This window comes from Neovison vison, chromosome 1 (genome assembly GCF_020171115.1).
Source record: "Neovison vison isolate M4711 chromosome 1, ASM_NN_V1, whole genome shotgun sequence".
NCBI lineage: Eukaryota > Metazoa > Chordata > Mammalia > Carnivora > Mustelidae > Neogale > Neogale vison.
The window spans coordinates 251,785,788-251,811,261 of NC_058091.1; the positions used below are offsets into that span (position 1 = coordinate 251,785,788).

General features: G+C 36.8%; 1 protein-coding gene across 4 annotated transcripts in view; it reads left to right on the forward strand.

Moving 5' to 3' along the window:
• The window catches only part of UIMC1 (ubiquitin interaction motif containing 1), a 130,923-nt gene that overhangs the window by 4,425 nt on the left and 101,024 nt on the right, over positions 1 to 25,474 (forward strand). For 2 of the 4 annotated variants that reach the window (XM_044228860.1, XM_044228886.1), the window contains exon 2: positions 8,542 to 8,696. In XM_044228860.1, the coding sequence (XP_044084795.1) occupies positions 8,550 to 8,696 (147 nt within the window). In that variant the 5' untranslated portion in view covers positions 8,542 to 8,549. Of the gene's footprint in view, positions 1 to 722; positions 759 to 7,760; positions 7,772 to 8,541; positions 8,697 to 25,474 lie in introns of those variants that run through there. The other 2 variants (XM_044228869.1, XM_044228878.1) reach the window with 2 other exon arrangements.

The following is a 25,474-nucleotide window of genomic DNA, read 5'->3' on the forward strand; positions in this document are numbered from 1 at the left end:
TGTGAATGTGGGTGTACGAATATGTTTGAATCCCTGCTTTCACTTCTTTTGTGTATATAATTGAAAGGGGAATTTCCGGATCATATGAAAATTCTATTTTTAATATTTTGAGGAATTGCCATACTGATTCCCATTAACAGCTGCACTATTTCCCATTCCTCCTAGCAGTGTTCAAGGGTTCTAGTTTCTCTGCATCCTCTCCAACACTTGCTGTTTTCTGTTTTCTGAACAGTAGCCATCTGAAGATGTGAGAGGTGGTATTTTGTGTTTTTGATTTGCAGTTCCCTAGTGAGTAGTGATATAAGCATCTTTTCATGTGCTTATTGATCATTTGAATATGTTCTTTGGTGAAATGTCTATTCAAATCCTTTGCCCATTTTTAAATTGGGTTTTTTGTTATTGAGTTTCAGGAGTTCTTTATATAGTCTTGATATTAACCCTTTACCAGATAAACAGTTTGCAAATTTTTTCCCAATTTTGTGGGTTGCTTTTTCACTTTATTGTTAGTGTCCTTTCATGCATAAGATTTTAAAATTTTGTCATAGTCAGTTATTTATTTTTGTTGTTGCCTGTTGTTTTAGTGTCATACCCAAGAAATCATTGCAAAATCCAATGCCAGTTTGTTTCCTTTGGAAATTTAATCACCTTGGATTCATGAGATTAAGTCATCCTCAACTATATATACTGCTAATGCTGGAGAATCAGTAACTCCTCACATGTAGTAAAGAAGAATTGGAAATGAGAAAGATGGGTACATGGTAAGAGCAGCAGAAGGAGCAAATGTGTTTGAAATAGGATTAAAAGGGATAGACTTAGAATTTTAGAGTTATGCAGTTATAGTTAGATTTTTCTTGATGAGAGCTATAGAGCTCTGATATTATCAAGCATTTATTATCACAGATGACAATAAAAAATGGTTTGTATTTATAATTTTAATCTTGAAAATGATGAATTTAGCTTTCATTTTGTTATTTTTTTTTTTAAATTTTAGATTTTATTTATTTGAGAGCGAGAGAGAGAGAGAAAGAGAATACAAGCTGGGGTGGGAAGGGGCAAAGGGAAAGGGACAAGCAGACTCCTGGCTGAGCAGGGAGCCCTGTGTTGGACTGAGCCCCAGAACCCTGGGATCGTGACCAGAGCCAAAGGCAGATGCTTAACTGACTGAACCACCCAGGTGTCCCTCACTTTGTTATTTTTTATTGGGTTCAGAAAATATTTTAACACCTCGATTAAAAAAAGCTTCTTCAGTAATTTATATTAGAAATCTTTTCCAAATTAAAAATACAGAATCCTTTTGAGATGAGAAATTTAAGAGACTCGGAGAGGTTAATTATAACCTTACCACTCCACTAGAGTTGCACCTAAGCCTCTTTGTGTCTCTACTTCTTTTTAATTTTGACAGGGACATTTAACTTCTATCTGAATATATTTCAGATTCCTGAATAACAGGCACACTGTATTTGTCTTTTTCCCATCTTTTGTGCCTTTCCAGATCCAGTTTGTTTATTCAGATACTCATTTGGTTATTAAAGTATTATATCACTTATTCAGTAACATTTATTAAAAGCTAAGCTTCGAGCTAAATGCTGGGATTCAGGTATGAATAAGAAACAGTTCCTGTCTCTGTAACTTTACACTTTCCTAAGGAAATAAGATTGTAACCATCATAAAAACCCAGTACAGTTCTTCAGCGTCCTGCTCAAAGTCCACCTCCAGCAAGGCCTTTCCCAACTTACCCAACCTAGCTGAGCCAGGCCCCATTTTTTTGTGGACTACTATGGCATATATTGTTTGTGTTACCTAATTACAGGTATCTTCTTCACAGCAATGGAATTGGATAAACTATCATGAAAATAGTCTTAACGTCTTTTTGCCTTCCATTCTTTCTTAGCTGTTTAATGTTTTATTTTATTTAAATAGCTAATTAATTTAGGCAGCCAAAAATCAGTCTTTTCATTAGATTTCATTTGTATTGCCTTTGTACAACACAATGTCATGTAAAGTTATAAGGGGTGCCTGGGTGGTTTAGTTGGTTAAGTGACCGACTCTTGATTTCAGCTCAGGTCATAATTTTGGGCATGTGGGATTGGACTGCAAGTCAGGCTCTGTGCTCAGTTGGGAGTCTGCTTGAGATTCTCTTTCCCTCTGTCTCTCTCCTTGCTTGCACAAACACAAGGCTTGTGTGCTCTCTCTCTCTCTCTGTCTCTTTCTCAAATAAATCAGTGTTTTTAAAAGATTTTATTTATTTAAAAAAAAACAAAACCTGTATAGAAATGGAGGAAAAAGACCTTCCTAAGGTCTTTTTAAAACCATAAAAAAAGTGTATGAATGCCATAAAAATATACATAGTCTGAATAAATAGGCACCATAAACTTAAAAAAAAAAGATTTCATGTATTTATTTGGTAGAGAAAGAGAGAGCACAAGTAGGGGGAGAGGCAGAGGGAGAAGTAGACTCCTCGTTGAGCAGAGTGCCAGATGTGGGGTTGATCCTAGGATCCTGGGTTCATGACCTAAGGTAAAGGCAGACACTTAACTAACTGAGCCACCCAGGTGCCCCTCAAGTAAATAAATCTTTAAGAAAAAATAAAGTTGCAGTCTTTGTAAATGATCCTAATTTTCATTTAGGAGGAGAGAAGAAATAAATGGGTAAGTGAAGAACAATAACAATTTTGAAATAGAAAAATAAGTATCTACTTCTGTGTTAGATGATATTATGATAAACAATGGAGATATAACCATAAAAATAGGCTTTATATGTTTGTAATGAATTGACTTCACATTTTTCTTTTTCTAGAATATTGTAATTTCAGTCAGAAATTTAGGCCTTAATTTTGTTAGATTTACTGGGTAAAGCAGGTAAGGACAGCTGGAGAGTGTTAGGTTTAAGATGTTTGATGTGTTTTTATGTTTTTTAATGCATTCAGCCACTCTTGAATCTTTTAATTAGAGAATTTAGCCTGTTTACATTTAAAGTATTTATTGGTAGCTGTGTACTTACTGCCTTTTGTATGTGTGTGGCTTTGTGTTAGTTGTTTTCTGGCTGCTTTGTAATTCCTCTGTTCCTTCTTTTCTTACTCTCTTTCTTTGTGATTTGATGATTTTTTCTTGTGGTATATTTAGATTCCTTTATCTTTTATGTATCTACTACAGGTTTTTGTTTTGTGATTGTCCTGAGGCTGACCTAAAAAAAGTACAGCAGTCTATTTTAAGTTGCTACAGAACTTAAGTTTGAACTTATTCTAAAGCTCTACATTTTTATTCTCCCTACATCATTAAAAAAAAAAAATTATTTTAACAGGGGAGGGGCAGAGGCAGAGGGAGAGAGACACTCTCAAACAGACTCTCTGCTGAGCATGGAGCTAGATGCAGGGCTTGTTCCCACTGCCCCAGGATCATGAGCTGAGTTGAACCAAGAGTTGGATTGCTCAATTGGCTGAGCCACCCAGGTGCCCCCAACATCTTGTGTGTCCCTTAACAAATTATTGTAGTCACAGGAACATGTTCATTTTCTTTCCTACTTTAAAGATTTTTTCCTTGTGTCTTTGACATCTTAATTATAATGTGTCTTGGTGTGGATTCCTTTGGGTTTATCATTTTTAGAACTCTCTGGACTTCCAGGTTAGGGAAGTTTTTATCCATTATTTCTTCAAATAATTTTCTTGTCCCTTTTGTTCCCTCTTTTGGGACCTCTATAATATGAATGTTGGTCTGCTTGATGTCTTATAAGTTCTGTAATGTATCCACTCATTTTCAATCTTTTTTCTTTTGCTGCTCTAATTGAGTTCCACTGATCTGTCTTCAAGTGCAGTGATCCTTTCAAATTCATCTAATCTAATGTTGAAGCTCTCTCCTGTATTTTTTGGTTCAGTTATTGTATTCTTCAGTTCAGTTATTGTATTCTTCAGTAATGTGACTTCTGTTTGATACTTTTATATTTTTTATTTTTTAATTAAAATTCTTACTTTGTTCATCCATTCTTCTGAACACAGGAAGCAATTTTATGACCATTCTTTATTTTATTAGGAGTAAATACCAAATATTTCTTTCTTTCTTTCTTTCTTTTTTTTTTTTAAAGATTTTATTTATTTATTTGACAGAGAGATACCACAAGCAGATGGAGAGGCAGGCAGAGAGAGAGAGAGGGAAGCAGGCTCCCTGCTGAGCAGAGAGCCTGATGCGGGCCTCGATTCCAGGACCCTAAGATCATGACCTGAGCTAAAGGCAGCGGCTTAACCCACTGAGCCACCCAGGCACCCCAAATATTTATTTCTTTTGTGTGTTTTGTTTAGAGGGTTTTTAAAAAAAGTTAACATATAATGTATTATTTGTTTTGGGGTACAGGTCTGTGATTCATCAGTCTTACACAATACACAGTTCTCACCATAGCACATACCCTCCCAAATGTCCATCACCCAGCTCTCTGGTTCCCCCAACCCCTTCCCCTGATCCTCTACCTTGTTTCTCAAATTCCACGTATAAGTGAGATCATATGATATTTGTCTTTCTCTGATTGCCTTATTTCACTTAGTATAATACTCTCTAGTTCCATCCATGTTGTTGCAAATAGCAAAATTTCTTTTTATTTCAATGGCTGCGTAATATCCCATATACCACTTCTTCTTTATCCATTCATCTATCGATGGATATCTGGGCTCTTTCCATAGTTTGGCTATTGTGGACAGTGCTGCTATAAACATTGGCATGCAGGTGCCCTTTTGGATCACTACATTTGTATTTTTGGGGTAAATACCCATTAGTGCAATTGCTGGGTCATAGTATAGCTCTGTTTTCAGCTTTTTTGAGGAACCTTCATACTGTTTTCCAGAGTGGCCATACCAGCTTGTATTCCAACCAGCAGGGTAGGAGGGTTCCCCTTTCTCTGCATCCTCACCAACATCTGTCGTTTCCTGACTTGTTAGTTTTAGCCATTCTGACTGGTGTGAGGTGGTATCTCATTGTGGTTTTGATTTGTATTTCTCTGGTGCCGAGTGATGTTGAGCACTTTTTCATGTGTCTGTTGGCCATTTGGATGTATGACCATTATTTTGAACTCCATTGTTAGGTAAATCACTTATCTCTCTTTTGTTACGGTGTTTTTCTGAACTTCTATCTAATTCTTTTTATTTGGAACTTATTCCTCTTTTTTTTTCATTTTCTTTACTCTCCATATTGGTTCTGTGCATTAGATAAGACAGCAACTCTTGGAGCCTTAAAAAAAAAAAAGGCAATCTTTCGATTTGCAATGGTATAGATGGAACAAGAGGGTATTAATGCTAAATGAAATAGGTCAGTCAGAGAAAGAATTATCTTATGATCTCACTGATATGTAGAATTTAAGAAACAAGGCAGAGGATCATAGGGAATGAGAGGGAAAAATGAAATAACATGAAACCAGAGAGGGACACAAACTGTAAGAGACTCTTTTTTTTTTTTTTTAAAGGTTTATTTATGTATTTATTTGACATTGAGAGAGGGAACACAAGCAGGGGGAGCGGGAGCGGGAGAGGGAGAAGAAGTCTTCCCACAGAGCAGGGAGCCCGCTATATGGGGCTCGATCCCAGGACCCGGGATCATGACCTGAGCCAAAGGCAGACGCTCAATGACTGAGCCACCCAGGCTCCCTACCATAAGAGACTCTTAATCTTGGGAAACAAACTGAGGATTGCTGGAGGGAAGGGGGGTTGAAGGCTGGGGGGCTGCGGGATAGACCTTGGGGAGGGTATGTGTTACAATGAGCACTGGGTATTATATAAGACTGATGAATTGGGGCACCTGGGTGGCTCAGTGGGTTAAAGCCTCTGCCTTCGGCTCAGGTCATGATCCCAGGGTCCTGGGATCGAGCCCCACATTGGGCTCTGTTCCGCAGGGAGCCTGCTTCCTCCCCTCTCTCTCTCTGCCTGCCTCTGCCTACTTGTGATTTCTCTCTCTCTGTCAAATAAAATCTTTAAAAAAAAAAAAAGACTGATGAATCACAGACCTATACCCTTGAAACAAATAATAAATTATATAAATAATAAATTATATGTTAATTAATTGAATTTAAATTAAAATAATTGAGGAAAAAAACAAACCAGCAACTCTGAGTTTTGAAAGAGTGGTCTTATGTGGGAGATGAACCTTATTTTTTAACCTTGCCTTGGCATTTAGCTGTCTCTCAAACCTTTGTGGTTATCCAAGCAGCCTACTATATTTTTAGTGGTTCCCAGCACTTGAAGGTATGCGGAGAACTGTCAGTGTCCCAAATGGAAGGAACTTTGTTACCACCTAGATTAAGGCTGATTGGAAGCTAGACTCTTAGGCTGTAGCTTTTGAAGTAAACAGATACACAAAGTCCTGTAGGACTATCAGCGTAAGCCCTGATGGCCACCAGAAGCAGGTGATCTGGGAGTACGACCTGGGAAGCAGTCACACAAGGGTATAAACTCCTTTCTGGGAGATACTGGTGAGCTTGAGTGAGGCAGAGGGAGGTGCAAAGATGGTTCCTGCTGGCCTCTGTCTTTGAAATACTTAAGTAGGCACCTATGTATGTTGAATTAGATGCCTGCCTCTCAGGCGGATGCTTTAAGATAAGCAAAGAAGCCTTTATCACAGAGAGTCTGGGTGCTTTTCACTTGGCTGCCTTTGTGCTGAGCTCTGGGGTACATGAATTTGCATGTCAGCTTTTTTGAGAATTGCTTTTCAATCCTTTTAGTTTTGGGAGTGTTGTGGATGCGAGCTCTGTTGGCTTTCAAAGCTAGAAGTTTAGGGGGCTTATTTCTTAGGTAAGTCTTAAAAGTTGTGGTGCCGGATATGGGGTTCAAATCTGTCTCTCCTCGGGGATAAGCTCCTGTGTTGAATTACCTCCCCATTGTAGGTTGTAGTGCCTGGGGTGGGTTTTATGATAGTCTCTTAACCTTACCTACTTTCTTTAAAGTAGTGGTTTCCCTCTCATTTGTGAATGGGTTGCTCTGCCAGATTTTAGGTTTATTTTAGAGTTGTTGCTTGTATATTTGTAGATGTGGTGTGTCCATAGGAGGAGGTTAACTCAGAATCTTCCAGTGTCACCTTGAACTGGACTCTTCCTCCAATATTTGTGTTTTCATTTGCAAGTCTTGCACTTACTTGGTTAAATTTATTCCTAAGAATTTTATTATTTTTGATGCTATTAGCAATTGAATTTTATTTTTTCTTATTTTTTTAAAGATTTTATTTTATTTTTGAGAGGGAGAGAGTGTGTGCGTGAGTCAGCAGGAGGGCGGGCAGAGAGAGAGGGAGAGAATATCAGGTTTCACACTCTACGTGGAGCCTGACATGGGGCTTGATCTCATGACCCTGAGATCATGACCTAAGCTAAAATCAAGTGTCAGATGGTTAACTGACTGAGCCACCCAGGTGCCCTTAAAGAAAGAGCACCAGCAGGGGGAGGAGGAGGGGCAGAAGGAGAGAGAGAGAGAGAATCCCTAAGCTAACTCCCTGCTGAGTGTGGAGACCAGTGCAGGGCTTGATTCCAGGACCCTGAGATGATGACCCCAGCTGAAATCAAGCTGAAATCAAGAGTTGGATGCTTAACCGATTGAGCCACTGAGACTCCCATTTTTAGTGTTATTTATTTATTTATTAAAAGATTTTATTTATTTATTTGACAGAGAGAGACATCAAGAGAGGAAACACAAGCATGAGGAGTGGGAGAGGGAGAAGCAGGCACAGAACCTGATGTGGGACTCGATCCCAGGAGCCTGGGATCATGACCTGAGCCGAAGGCAGAGGCCTTAACCCACTGAGTCACCCAGGTGCCCCCATTTTTAGTGTTTTTTAAACCCAACATCATGTCATCTGCAAATGATGATAGTTTACTTCTTCCTTCCCAATTTGGATGTCTTTTCTTTTTGCATAATTGACCTGCCTAGAACCTCCAAGATAATGTTCATCCTGTCTTGTTCCTATCTTAAGGAGAAACCATTCAGTCTTTTAACTTTAAGTATGATATTAGCTATGTTTTATTTTTATTTTTAGATGTTCTTTATCAAGTTGAGTCATTGTTGTTGAAAAAATTCTTTTTTATGTAAATTATAATATGTAATCAAGAGAGCCAGTTATCTGGGGCTCCTGGGTCCGTCAGTTGAGTGTCTGGCTCTTGGTTTCAGCTCAGGTTATGCTCTGATGGGTCATGAGATGGAGCCACGCTGGGCTCTGTGCTCAGTGGGGAGTCTACTTGAAGATTCTCTCCATTTGCTCCTTCCCCCACTTGCATGTACAATTGCATGTGTATGCTTTCTGTCTCAAATAAATAATCTTTAAAAAGACAACCAGTTATCTAAGTTAATGTTTAAGGAACTAGGATAAATTGTTGTATTATTTCTATTGAAATGTCCCTACAGAGATGACATATTTCCAGGTATAGTTTCTTAAATAGAAAAATTATAATTTTAATGAGTAGTGGAAATGTTCAGAAGTCATTTTACTTCTTTTAGATGGAAACCTTTTCCTGTTAAATGACTAAGTTACAGATAGCCTCTGGAAAACTTAGACTCTGAGTAAATGACTTACCCTGTGTTTTCAGACAAAAGAATGCCACGGAGAAAGAAAAAAGTTAAAGAAGCCTCTGAAACTCAGAACCTGGAGAAGAAAGATGCAGAAACTGCCAGTTCTGTCAGTCTGAAGAGGAAACGGAGACTTGAAGATGCATTCATTGTGATATCTGATAGTGATGGAGAGGTCAGTATTCTGAAGAGTAGAGCTCTAGGTCTCAAACTATGCCTTCTCCATGACTGGTTTGTTTTGGAGCTATACCTTAATGCCAGCTTGCCAGAGCATGCAGTTGTTTGTTTGTTTTAAATATTTATTTATTTGTTTGTTTGAGAGACAGAGACTGAGAGAGAACATGAACAGGGTGAGAGGCAGAGGGAGAAGCAGACTCCCCGCTGAGCAGGGAGCCTGGTGTGGGGCTTAATCCCAGGACTCTGGGATCACAACCTGAGCTGAAGGCAGATGCTTAATTGATTGAGCTTCCTAGGTGCCCCAGAGCATGCAGTTTTTTACTCAGCTTCATTTTGATTTGTAAATGGAATTAAGAATTACTTAAAGTAATACTGTTTGTCTGAGGGTGGATCAGTTCCTCAGTTTTGTAATATTTTAACCCAAGGTGGTATTTTTAAACTATCAGAGTAATGTAAGTCAAATGTAAATGTTAATTTTTATGTGTCTAGAAAGTGAAAGAAAGAGAATGTAAAGTTATTAAGTGTCTAGGTATACTCCGTTCGGTGTGATAGCAGTGAGCCACCGGTAGCTATTTAAATTTGAATTAAAATTAAATAAATCTGTTCCGCTGTTGGACTGTCACATTTGAAGTGATCAAAGCCATGTGAGTCTGGTGTTTGCTGTATTAGACAGCACAGCAATAGAACATTTCCCTCATTATGGAAAGCTTTATTGGACAGTGCTGCTTTAACTCTTAATATCTGTCCTTTATTCCCTTTTTCCATTTCTTTATTAGAGATTTCCCCTTGTCTGTAGGTCACATTCAGGAAAGCAGTGGACTAAGTCATTGTTTTTTCTACTTCATCTTATAATGCATTTGATGGTAAAACTACTCATTGTCTTGTTATAAAGCTCAGAATTATCTTTAATTCATTCGTCTTTCTTTTTTTTCTTAAGATTTTATTTATTTATTAGAGAGAAAGTTTGTGTGAATATGTGGGGGTCAGGGTGCAGATTGTGAGGGGGAAGCAGACTCCCTGCTGAGCAGGAGGTGAGTGCAATGTGGTGCTTGATCCCTGACTCCGAGATTATGACCTGAGCTGAAGACAGACACTTAACTGACTGAGCCACCCAGGTGCCACACTTTTTGTTTAAGTCCCCATCATTGATTTCACCCAAATCCATGCTCCCCCCCAGCCTTCCCTCTGGTAACCATCAGTTTGTTCTCTATAGTTGAGAGTCTGTTTCTTGGTTTCTCTCTCTCTTTCTTTCTCCTTTGCTCATTTGTTTTATTTGTTAAATTCCACATATGAGTGAAATCATATGGTATTTGTCTTTTTGTATGACTGACCTATTTCACTTAGCATTACACTCTTTAGCTCTATGTCATTGCAAATGGCAAGATTTTGTTCTTTTCTATGGCTGAATAATATTCCATTGTGTGTATATGTGTGTTTATGTATCACATGTTCTTTATCTGTTGATGGACATGAGCTGCTTCCATCATTTGGCTCTTGTTAATAGTGCTGCTGTGAACACAAGGGTGCATATATCCCTTTGAATTAGTGTTTTTGTATTTTTTGGATAAATACCCAGTAGCATATGTTTACTGGATTGAAGGGTAGTTCTATTTTTAACTTCTTGAGGAACCTGCATACTGTTTTCCATAGCATCTGCACCGGTTTGTATTCCTACCAACAATACAAGAGGGTTGCTTTCTTTCCACATCCTTGCCAGCACTTGTTGTTTCTTGTGCTTTGGATTTTGGCCATTTTGACAGGTGTGAAGTGATATATATCATTATAGTTTCTGTTCTGTATTTCCTTGATAATAAGTGATGTTGAGCATTTTGTCATTTGTTTGTTGGCCCTCTGGATGTCTTCTTGGAGAAATGTCTGTTCATGTCATCTGCACATTTTTTAATTGGATGATTTGGTGTTTGGGTATTGAGCTGTATCAGCTTTATATATTTTTGGATACCTAACCCTTTATCAGGTACATCATTTGCAAATATCTTCTCCCATTCAGTAGGTTGCCTTTTAGTTTTATTGATTTTTTTCCCTTGCTGTGCAGAAACTTTTTTTTTTTTTTTAAAGATTTATTGGTCTATTGAGAGAGAGAGAGTGAGCTTATGAATGGGAGAAGGGACAGAGGGAGAGAATATCCAAATAGACTCCCGCTGAGTGTGGGGCCTATCCTGGGGCTTGATCCCATGAGCCATGAGATGAGGAACTGACTTGAAACCAAGAGTTAGACACCTAATTGAGCCACCCAGGCACTTCTGTGCAGAAGCTTTTTATTTTGAGTACTCCCTATAGTTTATTTTTCTTGCCTCAGGAGACATATCTAGAAAACTTGTGCTATAGTCTAGATAGATAATGTTAGAGAATTAGTGCCTGTGCTCTCTGCTATGATTTTTATGGTTTCAGGTCTCGTAGTTTAAGTCTTTAATCTGTTTTAAGTTTATTTTTGTCTGTGGTGTAAAAAAATGGTCCAGTTTCATTCTTTTGCATGTAGCTGACCAGTTTTTCACAGTACCATTTGTTGAAGAGACTTTTTCCCACTGTGTAGTCTTCCCTTTTTTGTTGAAGATTGATTAATCATGTATTTGTGGGTTTGTTTCTGGGTTTTCTGTTTTGTTCCATTGATCTATGTGTCTTTTTTTATGCTAGGGGCCTACTGTTTTGATCACTACAGCTATGTAGTATACCTTGAAGTCTGGAATTGTGATACCTCCAGTTTTGTTTCTCTTTTTTGATATTGCTTTGGCTATTCATATACAAATTTTAGGCTTATTTGTTTTAGTTCTGTGAAAAATGCTGTTGGTATTTTGATGGGGATTGCATTAAATGTGTAGATTGCTTTGGGCAGTATAGACATTTTAACAATGTTTATTTTTCCAACCTATGAGATAGAATGTCTTCCATTTCTTTGTGTCCTAGTTAATTTCTTTCATCAGTGTTTTATAGTTTTTAGAGTACAGGTTTTTCACTCTGTGGCTAAGTTTATTCCTACATATTTTATTGTTTTTGGTGCAATTGTGAATGGGACCGTTTTCTTAATTTCATTTTCTGCTGCTATGTTTTAGTATATTTATTAGCATATAGTATATATTAGTATATAAAGGTAACTAATATATAGTAATGCAACAGATTTCTGTACATTAGTTTTATATACTGTGATTTTACTGGATTCATTTATCAGTCCTAGTAGTTTTTTGGTGGAGGCTTTAGGGTTTTCTATATATAGTATAATGTCATCTGTAAATAGTGAACATTTTACTTCTTCCTTACTGATTTGGATGCCTTTTATTTCTTGATGTCTGATTGCTGTGGCTAGGACTTTCAGTACTGTGTTGAATAAAAGTGGTAAGAGTGGACATCCTTGTTTTGTTTCTGACCTTAGGGGAAGCTCTCAGTGTTTCCCCATTGAGTATGATGTTAGATCTGGGTTTTTCATATAAGGCCTTTATTATGTTGAGATATGTTCCCTCTAGACCTACTTTTTTGAGGGTTTTTATCATGAATGGATGTCGTACTTTGTGAAATGCTTTTTTTTTACATATTGAAATAATAATACGGTTTTTACATTTACATAAAATGTAAATCATAAAAAAAAAGTAAATCATAGTTTTAAAAATTAAATTAAATTTTAAAGATTTTACATTTATTTGACAGAGAGCGATAGCAAGAGAGGGAACACAAGCAGGGTGAGCGGAAGAGGGAAAAGCAGGCTTCCTGCTGAGCAGGAAGCCTGATGCAGGGCCCAATCCCAGGATTCTGGGATCATGACCTGAGCTGAAGGTAGACGCTTAAGGTCTGAGCCACCCAAGCACCTGGTAAATCATAGTTTTAAAAAAATAATCTGAACACCTGTATTTACTGTCTTAGAAGTCCTCTTTTTTTTTTTTTTTTTTTAAGGATTTTATTCATTTACCTAACAGAGATCACAGGTAGGCAGAGAGGCAGGCAGAGAGAGAGGAGGAAGCAGGCTCCCTGCTGAGCAGAGAGCCTGATAGGGGCTCGATCCCAGGACCCTGAGACCATGACCCGAGCCAAAGGCAGAGGCCCAATCCACTGAGCCACCCAGGCGCCCCAGAAGTCCTCTTGACTTAGTATGACCCCTCACCTGTTGCATCCCTTTCCACCCATCTAGAGGTAACCGCTGTATTTGTTTTAGTTTTCCATGCTTTTCTTTTCTTTCTTTTTTTTGTAAGATTATTTATTTGACAGAGATCACAAGTAGGCAGAGAGGCAGGCAGAGAGTGAGGAGGAAGCGGGGCTCCCCGCTGAGCAGAGAGCCCAATTTGGGGCTCTATCCCAGGACCCTGAGATCATGACCTGAGCTGAAGGCACAGGCTTTAACCCACTGAGCCACCCAGGCGCCCCTTCCATGCTTTTCTTATAGTTTTACTACACTTATGTGTACACTTAGGGGCATCTGCTTGGCTCAGTCTGTTAACCATTTGCCTTTGGCTCAGGTCATGATCTCGGGGTCCTGGGATCAAGCCCTGTGTGAGGCTTCTGGCTCATCAGGGAGTCTGCTTTTCCTTCTCCCTCTGCCCCTCCCCACCACTTGTGCATTCTTTTACTCTCTCTCTCTCTCAAATAAAATCTTTAAAAAACGGTACATTTATATTAAAAACCAGCCTCAGTGGTTATATGCTTTTACCAATATTTTTCAATAATCATTTCTCTGAAGACTTGAAGTTTTATCTTAATTGTAAACTAAAATCTCTTCTATAGGGTGCCTGGGTGGCTCAGTGGGTTAAGCCGCTGCCTTCGGCTCAGGTCATGATCTCGGGGTCCTGGGATCAAGTCCCGCGTCGGGCTCTCTGCTCAGCAGGGAGCCTGCTTCTCTCTCTCTCTCTCTCTCTCCCTCTCTGCCTGCCTCTCTGTCTACTTGTGATCTCTCTGTCAAATAAATAAATAAATAAATCTTAAAAAAAAAATAAAATCTCTTCTATAAATGGGTTTGTTTTTGGATTTTCTGTTTGTTCCATTGATCCAGTAAAGATTTTAAAAATAGTAGTTCTGTTGATTATCTTGAGTTTTTTAGGTAGGCACTTATATCTGCTAATAATGATTATTTTCTCCTTTCCTTTCTAATATTTATACCTTGTTTTTGTTTCATTACATTGACTATAGCTTCCAGAATAATGTTGATTGATTTCAGTGATTGAATACCTCTTTCTTTTGACTTGAAATTAATTGTAAACTATTCAGATATTTTGCTCTTTGTTTCATATTTCTATTCTTTATTATGTTTCAGAAATATTCTTTAATTACTTATATAATATTAGTATTTTTAAGAATGGATATTTAATCAGATGCCTTTTCGTGATCTAACAAGATGATGTTATATTTTTCTCCTTTAACCAGTTAATATGTGTTAAATTAATATATTTTCTAATTTTGGCACATCTTTGCAATCTGGAGTACATCTTACTTGGTCATGATGTATTACGTTAACATAATATTACATTTGCTTTCTCAATATATTGTTGAGGAATTTTGTATCTGTATTCTTAGTGACATTGGTTTTGTATAATTTTTTGTACTGTCTTCATTAGATTTTAGTATCAGATTTAAGCTGTCAAATAGGAAATTTATTCACCTTTCATTGTCCTACCATAGTCCATATATTAAAGGAATTGTCTTTAAGATTCTTTAAGGTTACTAGAACTTGCTCATAAAACTGGGCTACAAATTAGTTTTTAATAAATGCTTTAAGTTCAGTGTGTTGGTATTTTTTAGAATACATGCTAAAACAAAAAGTCTTTAAAAAATGCACAAAAATACAGAGTTGGAGGTTTTAAACTATTAATTCAATTTCTTTATTGGATATAGGGACAATTCAGGTCATCTGTTTTTTTCTTGAGTAAACTTTGGTAGTTTGTCTTTTAAGATTTTATCTGTTTCTCAGTTGTTGAATTTATGTGCATGGAGTTTTTGTAATATTCCTGTTTTTTTTTTTTTTTTAAGATTTTATTTATTTATTTGACAGATAGAGATCACAAGTAGACAGAGAGGCAGTCAGAGAGAGAGGAGGAAGCAGGCTCCCGCTGAGCAGAGAGCCTGACGTGGGGCTCGATCCCAGGGCCCTGGGATTATGACCCGAGCGGAAGGCAGAGGCTTTAACCCACTGAGCCACCCAGGTGCCCCTGTAATATTCCTGTATTATCCTTTTTATATTTTAGTGTCTGAAATGGTTACCCTCCTTCATTTCAGTATTTTTCTTTTTCTCTGTCAGTTTGGTTAGAAGTTTATTTTCTTTATTGATCTTAAAAAGAACCATGAAGAACTTCCTTTAGCATTTCTTTTAGAGCAAGTCTGTTGATGACAAATTGTTATAGCTTCCTATAGCAGAGAATGTCTTTTTTATTTTGATTTTTAAAAATATTTTATTTATTTATTTGACAGAGACTGCAGGAGGGGGAACACAAGCAGGGGGAGTGGGAGAGGGAGAAGCAGGCTTCCTGCTGAACAGGGAGCCAAATATGGGGCTCAATCCCAGGATCCTGGGATCATGACCTGAGCTGAAGGCAGATGCTTAACAACTGAGCCACCCAGGTGCCCTGAGAATGTCTTTATTTCACCATTATTTTTGAGGGATGTTTTTGTTGGAAATAGAATTCTCAGTTGACAGTTCTTTTCATTTTTCACTTTTAAGAATGTTGTTCTACTACTTTCTGGCATCCATAGTTTCTGATAAGAAATTCCAAGTCCCTTGATCATTCTTCTTTATGTAGTATGCTGTTTTACTCTCATTGCTTTTAAGACTTTTTTCATCAACTTTGATTTTCAGAACTTTGATTATGGTGTATCTGGATGTGAATTTCTTTAAATTTATTTATTTTTGCTAGATTTAGCCATTATTTCTTCAAGTATGTTTTCTACTCCATATCCTTTCTCCTTTTATTTAGGGGCTCAGATGACACAAATTTTATAGTTTCTGATATTGTCCCATGGGTTTCTGAGACTCTTTATTATTATTATTACTTTTTAAAAAAAGATTTTATTTATTTACTTGAGAGAGGGGACACACAAGCTGCGGAAGGGGTAGAGGGAGAAGCACAGTCCCCGCTGAGCAAGGAGCTTGATGTGGGGCTCCATCCCAGAACCTTGGGATCTTGACCCGAGCCAAAGGCAGACACTTAACCGACAGAGGCACCCAGACATTGCTCTGTTTATTATTTTGTAGTCCTTTTTTTTTCTCTCTATTGTTTAGATTGCATGATTTGTAGATTCAGGTTCTAGGATTCTTTGGTCTGTCATCTCCATTTCTCTCTCTCTCTCTCTCTCTTTTTTTTTTTTTTTTTAAAGATTTTATTTTTAAGTAATCTCTACCACTAACATGGGGCTTGAACTCAACAACCTTGAGATCAGGAGTTGCATACTCCTCTGACTGAGCCAGCCAGGCACCCCTCCATTCAGCTCTTAAGCCCATTCAATGAATGTTTATTTTGCTTATTGTATTATAATATTTTCATTTATAGCTTTCTTTTTTATAGCTTTTTATCTGTTGAGACTTCTAGTCTTTCCATTTGTTTCAAGAGTGTTTGCACTAACACAGGCAAACATTTTTGTTTGCACATCATTTCATGTGCTTATTTGCCATGAATTTTTGTGAAGTATTCAGATCTTTTATGTTTTTGAATGGGGTTGGTTGTTTTCTTATTGTTGAATTTTGAGATTTCTTTATATATTCTAGCTGCAAGTCCTTTATTAGATAAATGCTTTTCAAATATTTTCTCCAAGTTCATGGCTTGTCTTCTCGTTCTCTTAATATTTTGAATACAGATGTTATTAATTAAAATGATGTCTATCAATTTGTTCTTTTTTTTTTTTTTTAAAGATTTTATTTATTTATTTGACAGAGATCACAAGTAGGCAGAGAGGCAGGCAGAGAGACAGGAGGAAGCAGGCTCCCCGCTGAGCAGAGAGCCCGATGCGGGGCTCAATCCCAGGACCCTGGGATCATGACCTGAGCCGAAGGCAGAGGCTTTAACCACTGAGCCACCCAGGCGCCCTATCAATTTGTTCTTGTAGGATTATGTTTTTGGTGGTATATGTTAGGAACTGCTTAACTCAAGTTCACAAAGATTGTCTCATGATTTATTTTAGAAACTTGATCATGTTAGGTGTTACATTTCGATCTATGATCTATTTTGAGTAAATTTTTATATATGATGTAGTATAACTCCGTGTTCATTTTGTTCCACATCATTTTCAATTTTTTGAGGCCCATAGATGGGAAAGGCTTTTCTTTCTTCACTTTTCCATCATATCTGTGTTAAAAATCAGTCATGTTTGTATATGTGAATTTACTTCTAGACTTTATTCCACTGATCTTTTAAGTCAGTCTATCATGCTGCTTTGCTTACTTCAACTTTTTGAAATCAAGTAGTGTCAGTCCTCTTTGATCTTTGTTAGAATTTTTTGGCTCTTCTAGTTACTTTGCATTTCTTTTCTGTTTTTTAAAGATATTTATTTATTTATTTGATATAAATAAATGCCAAATTATTTTGAAAGAGAAAGAACACAAACAGAAGGAGAGGGAGGGAGCCCAACACAGGGCTCAATCCCAGGACCCCTGGATCATGACCTGAGCTGAAGGTGGATGCTTAACCAATTGAGCCACCCAGGCGCCCCAGTTCCTTTGCGTTTCTGTATGAATTTTGAAACCAGTTTGGCAGTTCTACCAAAATTTTGTTAGGAATTTGATTGGAATTGTGTTGAATTTATAGATCAATTTGAGGGAGAATTGATATCTTAATATGGAGACTTCTGGCCAGTGAATAAGGTATATGTTTCCATTTCTTTAGTGTTCTCTCTAATTTCTCTTAGTAATATTTTGTAGTTCTCAGTGTACAGATCTTTCATATCTTCTGTCAGATTTAATCCTACATATTTGATGGTTTTTGGTGTTTCGTATATAGAATTCTTTCAAAATTTTAGGGTTTTTTGTGCTAGAATATATGCATAGAATTGATTTTTTTTTTATTTATTTGAGAGAGAGCATGAGCACAAGTAGGGGCTAGGGCAGGGATAGGCAGAGGGAAATGGAGAAACAGACTTCCCACTGAGCAAGGAGCCTGATGTGGGGCTTGATTGCAGGATTCTGATATCATGACCTGAGCTGGAGGCAGATGCTTCACTGACTGAGCCACCCAGGTTGCCCCTGCATAGAATTGATTTTTGGTGGTTTTTTTTTTGTATTCTGCAACCTTGATAAACTTACTCTGCTATTTTTTTTTTTTTGTAGATTACATCAAATTTTGTACACAGATGGTCATGTTGTTTATTAATAGAAACTTGTTTTGCTTTTTCCTTTACAATCTGGGTTCCTTATATTTCTTTTTCTTGTTGAATTTCCCTGACTGGAACCTCCAGTATAATGTTGAATAGAAATGGCAAGAATAGACATTTCTGTCTTGTTCTTGATCTTAGGAGGAAAGCATGTAGTCTTTCTTTATTATGATGTTAATTGTAATTTTTCCATAGATGCCTTTTATCAGGTTGAAGAAGTTCTCTCTTTTTTTAGAATTTATTTATTATTTTATTTTATTTTAGCACTCTATACACCATCCAGTGTGGGGCTCAGACTCACAACAACCCTGAGATCCAGAGTCAGATGCTCTTCTGGCTGACAGCCAGGTGCCCTAAAGAAGTTTTTTGATTCTAGTTTGTTGAGAGGTTTTTTCCCCCCAAATTTTTATTTAAATTCTAGTTAGTTAGCATATGGTGTAATATTGTTTTTAAGAGTAGAATTTAGTGATTCATCACTTACATATAACACCCAGTGTTCATTTTTAAGAAGTACTTTCCTTAATACCAATCCCCTGTTATCCCATCCCTTATACACCTCTCTCCATCAACCCTTAATTTGTTCTTTATCGTTAAGTCTCTTATGGTTTGCCTCCGTCTCTCTTTTTTTTTTTTTTTTAGCTCTTTACATATGTTCATTTGTTTTGTTTTCTTAATTCCACATATGAGTGAAATCGTATGGTGTTTATCTTTGTGTGACTGCTTATTTTGCTTAGCATAATACATCCTAGTTCCATCCACACCATTGCACATGGCAAGATTTTATTCTTTCTGATGGCAGTAATATCCCATTATATATATACACATACCACATCTTCTTTATCTATTTATTAGTTGATGCACACTTGGGTGGTTTCCATAATTTGGCTGTTGTTGATAATGCTGCTATGAAAGTTGGGGTGCATGGACCCCTTTGAGTCTTTGTTTTTGTTTCCTTTGAGTAAATACCTAGTAGTGCAATTGCTGGGTTGTGGGGTAGTTCTGTTTTTAACATTTTGAGGAACTGTTTTCCAGAGTGGCTGTACCAGTTTGCATTCCCACCAACAGCATAGAAAGATACCTCTTTCTGAGAGTTTTGATCAGGAATGAATATTGAATTTTGTCAAATGCATTTTTGTGTTGGGTTGAACTTAAAATTTTCCTTTTTCAATTCTTAATATTGTCAGTTACATTGATCATTGAATGTTAAAGTAGTTAAGCATTCTTGGGACAAACTCCACTTGTTCAAGATGTATTATCCTTTCATAATGTTACTGTATTTGATTTGGTAAAATTTTACTTAGGATTTCTGCACCTAGTTTATGAGAGTTAATGGTTTGTAGTTTTCTCATAATATTTTGGTTTTGATATGAGGTTGATTTTTGGCTTTACAGAATGAGTTGAGATAAAGATCATTGTGTTTTTTGGACGTTTCAATAGAATTAGTATTATTTCTAACTTAAATGTTCGATAGAATTTACCAGTAGAGACCTCTGGGCTTGAGGTTTTGTTTGTGGGAAGGATTTTAACTACAATTTCAATTTTATTATTGCATACAAGGCTATTCCAGTTAACTCTTTCTTGAGTGAGCTTTGATTGTGTCTTTCAGGGAATTTGTTCATTTCAACTATGCTGCTAATATATTAAGTTGTTTCTCTTTTTTTATTGTTTCTAATATTAGTGTTACCATTTAAAAAATCTGTAGAATGTATAGTGATAATACCTCTCTCATTTCTGATGTAATTCTTTCTTTTATTTCATCCTCATCAGTCTGGTTTATTGCTTTTCCCGTCACTTTGATTTTCTGTGTTGTTTTTCTGTTTTCTTTTTTATTGGTTTCTATTTTGGTCTTATTATTTCCTTTATTCTGCTTATTTTAATTTCTTCTGATTTTCTTTTCCTTTTTTTAAAGACTTTTATTAATTTGAGAGAGAGAGGGAGGGAGACAGAGATAGCAACAAAAGAACACAAGTGGGCAGGAGAAGGAGAGAAGCAGGCTCCCCACTGAGCAGGGACCCAATGCAGGACTCAGGTTGCATGACCTGAGTTGAAAGCAGATGCTTAACTTACTGGGCCATGCAAGTGCCCCCCGATTTTATTTTATTTTATTTTTTAAAAATTTTATTTATTTATTTGACAGAGATCACAAGTAGGCAGAGAGGCAGGCAGAGAGAGGAGAAAGCAGGCTCCCCAAGAAGTGGAGAGCCCGATGTGGGGCTCCATCCCAGGACTCTGGGATCATGACCTGAGCCACAGGCAGAGGCTTTAACCCACTGAGCCACCCAGGCACCCCGATTTTATTTTTTTAATGTGGAAGCTAACTGAGGTCATTGTTTGGAGACATTATTCTTTTTTAATATAGGTGTTTAATGCTATAATTTCCCATTAAGAACTAAAGCATACTACAAATTCTTAACATGCTGTGTTTTTATTTTCATTCAATTCAGAATACTTTCTAATTCCTCCCCCCCCCCTTTTTTTTAATCTGTGGGTTATTTAAAAGTGTGTTATTTAATTCCCAGATACTTGGTATTCTTTCTAGAGATTTTTTTGTTACTGATTTCTAATTTGATCATTTGGGGATGTATACTTTCTATGATTTGATTTTTTTTAAGAAATTGATTGAAATTTGTTTTGTGTCCTGGAATATCATTTATCTTGGTAAAATATTCCATGTGAACTTGAGAAGAATGAGTATTTTGGGTGGTTTCTAGAAAGAAACATTCTAGACATTTATAGAAATAAATGTCAGTCTAATCAAGTTGGTTGATAGTGTTATCAAATCTACTAAATCCTTACTGATTTTTTGCAAATATTACAACTATTTTGACAGAGATACTAAATAAAGGCTTTGCCTATAATTGTGGGTTTGTCTTTCTCAGTACTGTCAGTTTTTGTTTTGTGTTTTTTGAGTTTTTTTTAATTAGGTGGGTGCACATTTAAGAATTTAATCTTTTCTTGATAATTGATCCCTTTATCATTATGAAATATTTTTTTAATCATTGTAATAATCTTTGCTCTGACATGCACTTATTAGGACATTTATATAGGTATTCCAGTTTTCTTCTCTTTTTTTACTCATATGAAAATTCTTTAATCAAAACAAGCTTATATGTTAATACTTACAGCTTAACTAGAATAACTCTGTCCAGATTAAAATTGTATTAAGGACCAAATATAGAATGACTGGTTTGTATAATGAAATAGAATTCTTTCAAAATAATGGGTTCTAGTTCCATTTTAAGACCTGTGAAAAGCAAAATGTCTAAATATTAAGATAATTCAAATTTTCATCTACAGATGAAGATGGTTAACCTAGGGGTTAAAACATAATACATGTCACATGCAAATACTTTTTTATGGAACTTACAAATCACAGGACTAAAATTTTAACTATCTTGTATTAAGCCATCCTGCCCTCACCCCCCAACTTATTTAGTTTCAAAACATGAGAAGTAGGGGCGCCTGGGTGGCTCAATGGGTTAAGCCTCTGCCTTCGGCTCAGTTCATGGTCCCAGGGTCCTGGAATTGAGCCCTGCATCAGGCTCTCTTGCTCAGCGGGGAGCCTGCTTCTTCCTCTCTCTCTGCCTGCCTCTCTGCCTACTTGTGATCTCTCTCTCTGTCACATAAATAAATAAAAATCTTAAAAAAATATTAAACAACAAAACCATGAGAAGTATCTTTTAGCTAGTGAAAATTACCAAGTGAGGGATGCCTGGATGGCTCAGTTGGATACGCATCTGCCTTTGGCTCAGGTCCTTATCCCAGGGTCCTTGGATCGAGTTATACAGCAGGCTTCTTGCTCAGCAGGGAGCCTGTTTCTCCCTCTGCTGGCTGTTTCCCCTGCTTGTGTGCTTGCCCTCTCTTCTCTCTTTCATTCTTTCCGATAAATAAAGTCTTAAAAGAAAAGAAAATTACCAAGTGAAATCACTGAATTCTACTCTGAAAGCAATATTGCACTATATATTAACTAAAATTAAAAAGCTCAGAAAAAAAGAAAAATTACCAAATGAACTGATATTTGAAATAATATTTTTAAAATGGTGTCCTTTATTCCCATAAATGTTAACATTGGTTCATCCTGATTATTTCATATTTGTTAATATACATACCATCAAAGTGCTAGCACTTACTTTTTTTGCTGCCTTGAAGAAATGAATTTGTACATTCTTACTCTCTTTTGCCACTTATTTGACTATTTTTATTATCATTTTTTTAAAAGATTTTATTTATTTATTTGACAGACAGAGACCATAAGTAGGCAGAGAGGCAGAGCAAGAGGGGGGAAGCAGGTTCCCCGCTGAGCAGAGAGCCTGATGCGGGGCTTGATCCCAGGACCCCGAGATCATGACCCGAGCCGAAGGCAGAGGCTTAACCCACGAGCCACCCCTTATTATCATTTTAAAAATTAACATATAATGTATTTTTTTCAGGGGCACAGTTCTGTGATTCATCAGTCTTACACAAATGTGTACATTCTTTGAAGTCCTGTTACATATGTGATCTAGATATGAGAATAAATTTTCCTTTTAATATAGCCATGTTTACAAATAGGTTACTTTTTTATGGTGGTATTTACTTAGATTTACTACGTAAGCAACTCAGATTGATTTTTTCCCCCCAGTTAAGAAAATACTACTTCCAGGACTTTCTTAATGAATTTGACTTAAGAAAAAGAAAATTTAGAAAGTTGAAACATTTCTCAGGGTGCCTAGGTGGTGCAGTTGGTTTTGTGCTCAACTCATGGTTTAGACTCAGGTCATGATCGCAGGGTTGTGAGATGAAGCATGTATTGGGCTCTGTGCTCAGTGTGGAGTTGGCTTACGGTTCTCTCTCCCTCTCTGCCTCTCTCCCCTGCACTCTCACTTGTGTGCTCTCTCTCTCTCTCTCTCGAATAAATAAATCTTTAAAAAGTTGAGACATTTCTTAAAAGCAAACTTTTTGTTTTAAATTTTATCTACTATATTTACAGGGATCTTAGATGATTCATTTTGAGAGGATTTAAACCGTAAACCAGACTAATTCCAAGGAAAGTCTTGTGATTTTACTGAATTTCCAATTACAAAACTAAATTATCTTCAGGTTTTATACTTTGTACAGTTGTTACTTCAACTTTAGTTGAGTATCTGGTTGTGTTACAGAAAGGCATAAAAACTACATTGTTACAAAGAAGCAAGATAATATAACACAATGTAGAGTGGGAGAGTAAAATGAACTTTTGATAAAAGGAGTTTATCAGTACTTATGTAAGTATAACATTTTATAATAAAATCCTTTTTTTAAAGCTGAGTGCAGGACAGGTTAAGCCTTGAAATAGGCCTGTCACTGCTATTCCATTTTTTTTTTTTTTAAGATTTTCTTTATTTATTTGACAGAGAGAGATCGCAGGTAGGCAGAGAGAGAGAGAGGAGGAAGCAGGCTCCCCGAGGAGCACAGAGCCAGGTGCGGGGCTCAATCCCAGGACCCTGAGATCATGACCTGAGCTGAAGGCAGAGGTTTAACCCACTGAGTCACCCAGGTGCCCCTAAAATCCGTTTTTTAAAGAAGATTTTATTTTAGAGAGAGAGCACAGGAAGAACAGAGGGAGAGGGACAGACAGACTGTGTGCTGAACGTGGAGCTCGACATGGGGCTGATGATCCTGAGATGATGACAGGAGCTGGACCCAAGAGTCGGTTGCTTAACCTACTGAGCCACCCAGGCGCCTTTGTAAAATTCTTTACCTTCTACAAAACTTCATAATGAGTGAAAGGACAGTCTGTAAATCCAAGATTTAAAAAATTGCACAGAACCCACAATATTTGGGAAAAAGATTTATACAGATAGTTTTTAAAATGAAAGTTTTTTTGGTCAGTTACACATTAGCATATGGAAACTCATTGAAAATATATCACAACTATAATTCTGGAAAAACAGTTTATCTTTTCTAGATGGAATTTCCCCATATTTACTATATGATACACCTTTTAATATTACACAAGTACAATTAGCAATAACGTTTAATTACTTTAAAGCAAATAAAGCAGTTTTCTTCCTCAAAATGGGTTTTTTCCTTAAAGATTTATTTATTTGAGAGAGCACAGTGGGGAAGGACAAAGGGAGAGGGATAGAAATAATCTTAAGGAGACTCCTCTTTAAGCAGGGAACCTGTCTGGGGGGCACTATTCCACTACCCGGAGATCACAACCTGATCTGAAACCAAGGGTTCAATGCTTAACCGACTGCACCACCCTTGTGTTCCTCAGAATGAGTTTTTTTTTTTTAAGTATTTTTAAAAGATTTTATTTATTTGACAGAGAGAGAGATCACAAATAGGCAGAGAGGGAGAGGGGGAAGCAGGCTCCCGCTGAGCAGAGAGCCGGATGTGGGGCTCGATCCCAGGGCCCTGAGATCATGACCTGAGCCAAAGGCAAACGCTTAACCCACTGAGCCACCCAGGCGCCCCTCAGAATGAGTTTTAAACATCAAAACCTAGGCCTATAAAATTTTAAAACTTTTCAGTAGTCTCAGTATTTCAAATGGAAACCATTACAAACTTCTCAAGTGATCGTTCTGTTATAGGTGTGCCAGTCAAGTTACTTAGTGTAGAATTTTTCATTTGTCCCTTTGCTGGATGGCTTTTTGTTAGTGCTGGCCTCGTGCTTGTATTTGCTTTCTTTGTTGTTATATTCATTATGTTGTGACCATTAAGCTTGCTTTTGATTTGTCTTTCATGCTGTTTTTTCCTCCCATCCTCTTATTTTAAATTTATTTGATTCTTTACATTTAAGTGAATTTCTTATAGTTAGCATATGTGGTAGAACCTTGCTTTATTATCCAATCTGACCATCACTGCCTTTAATTTTGTCAGATAGAACATTCACATTTTAAGGATTATTGATATGGTTAGATTTGAGTCTGTCATCTCGCTCTTTGTATTCAGTTTATTCCATTTGTTCTTTGTGTCCTTTTTTGACTCTTCTTGGGACTTCGGGACTCCCTTTTTGACTTGCCAGTTACAACTCTTTGTTATTTAATGGTTTCTTTAGAGATTTTAGTATGCATATTTTTCTATCACAGTCTAATTTCATGATGTTACGCTAGTTCCTGTATAACGTAAGCATCTTGTGTAGTTTACATATTTTACTCATCCCTGAATTTTATGTTACCATTGTCATGTGTTTTACTTGTACATGTATTGTAAACTCCACAATACATTGTTATTATTTTGCTTAAACAATCAGTTTTTTGAAGATTAAGAGAAACAATCATATGTTTATTAGTGTATTTTCCATTTTTGAAGTTCTTCAATCTTTTGTGTAACTTTATATTTGGTATCCTGGTATTGTGTTTCTCAGTGTGACTGGGCTATGACTGCCATAGCCCAGTCACACTGAGAATATGATAAACTAAGTAGCTTAAACAACATAAATTTATTTCCTTATAGTTTTGGAGATTGGAAGTCCAAGATCAAGGTGCTAGCAGGGTCACTGTCTAGTCAGGACCCTCT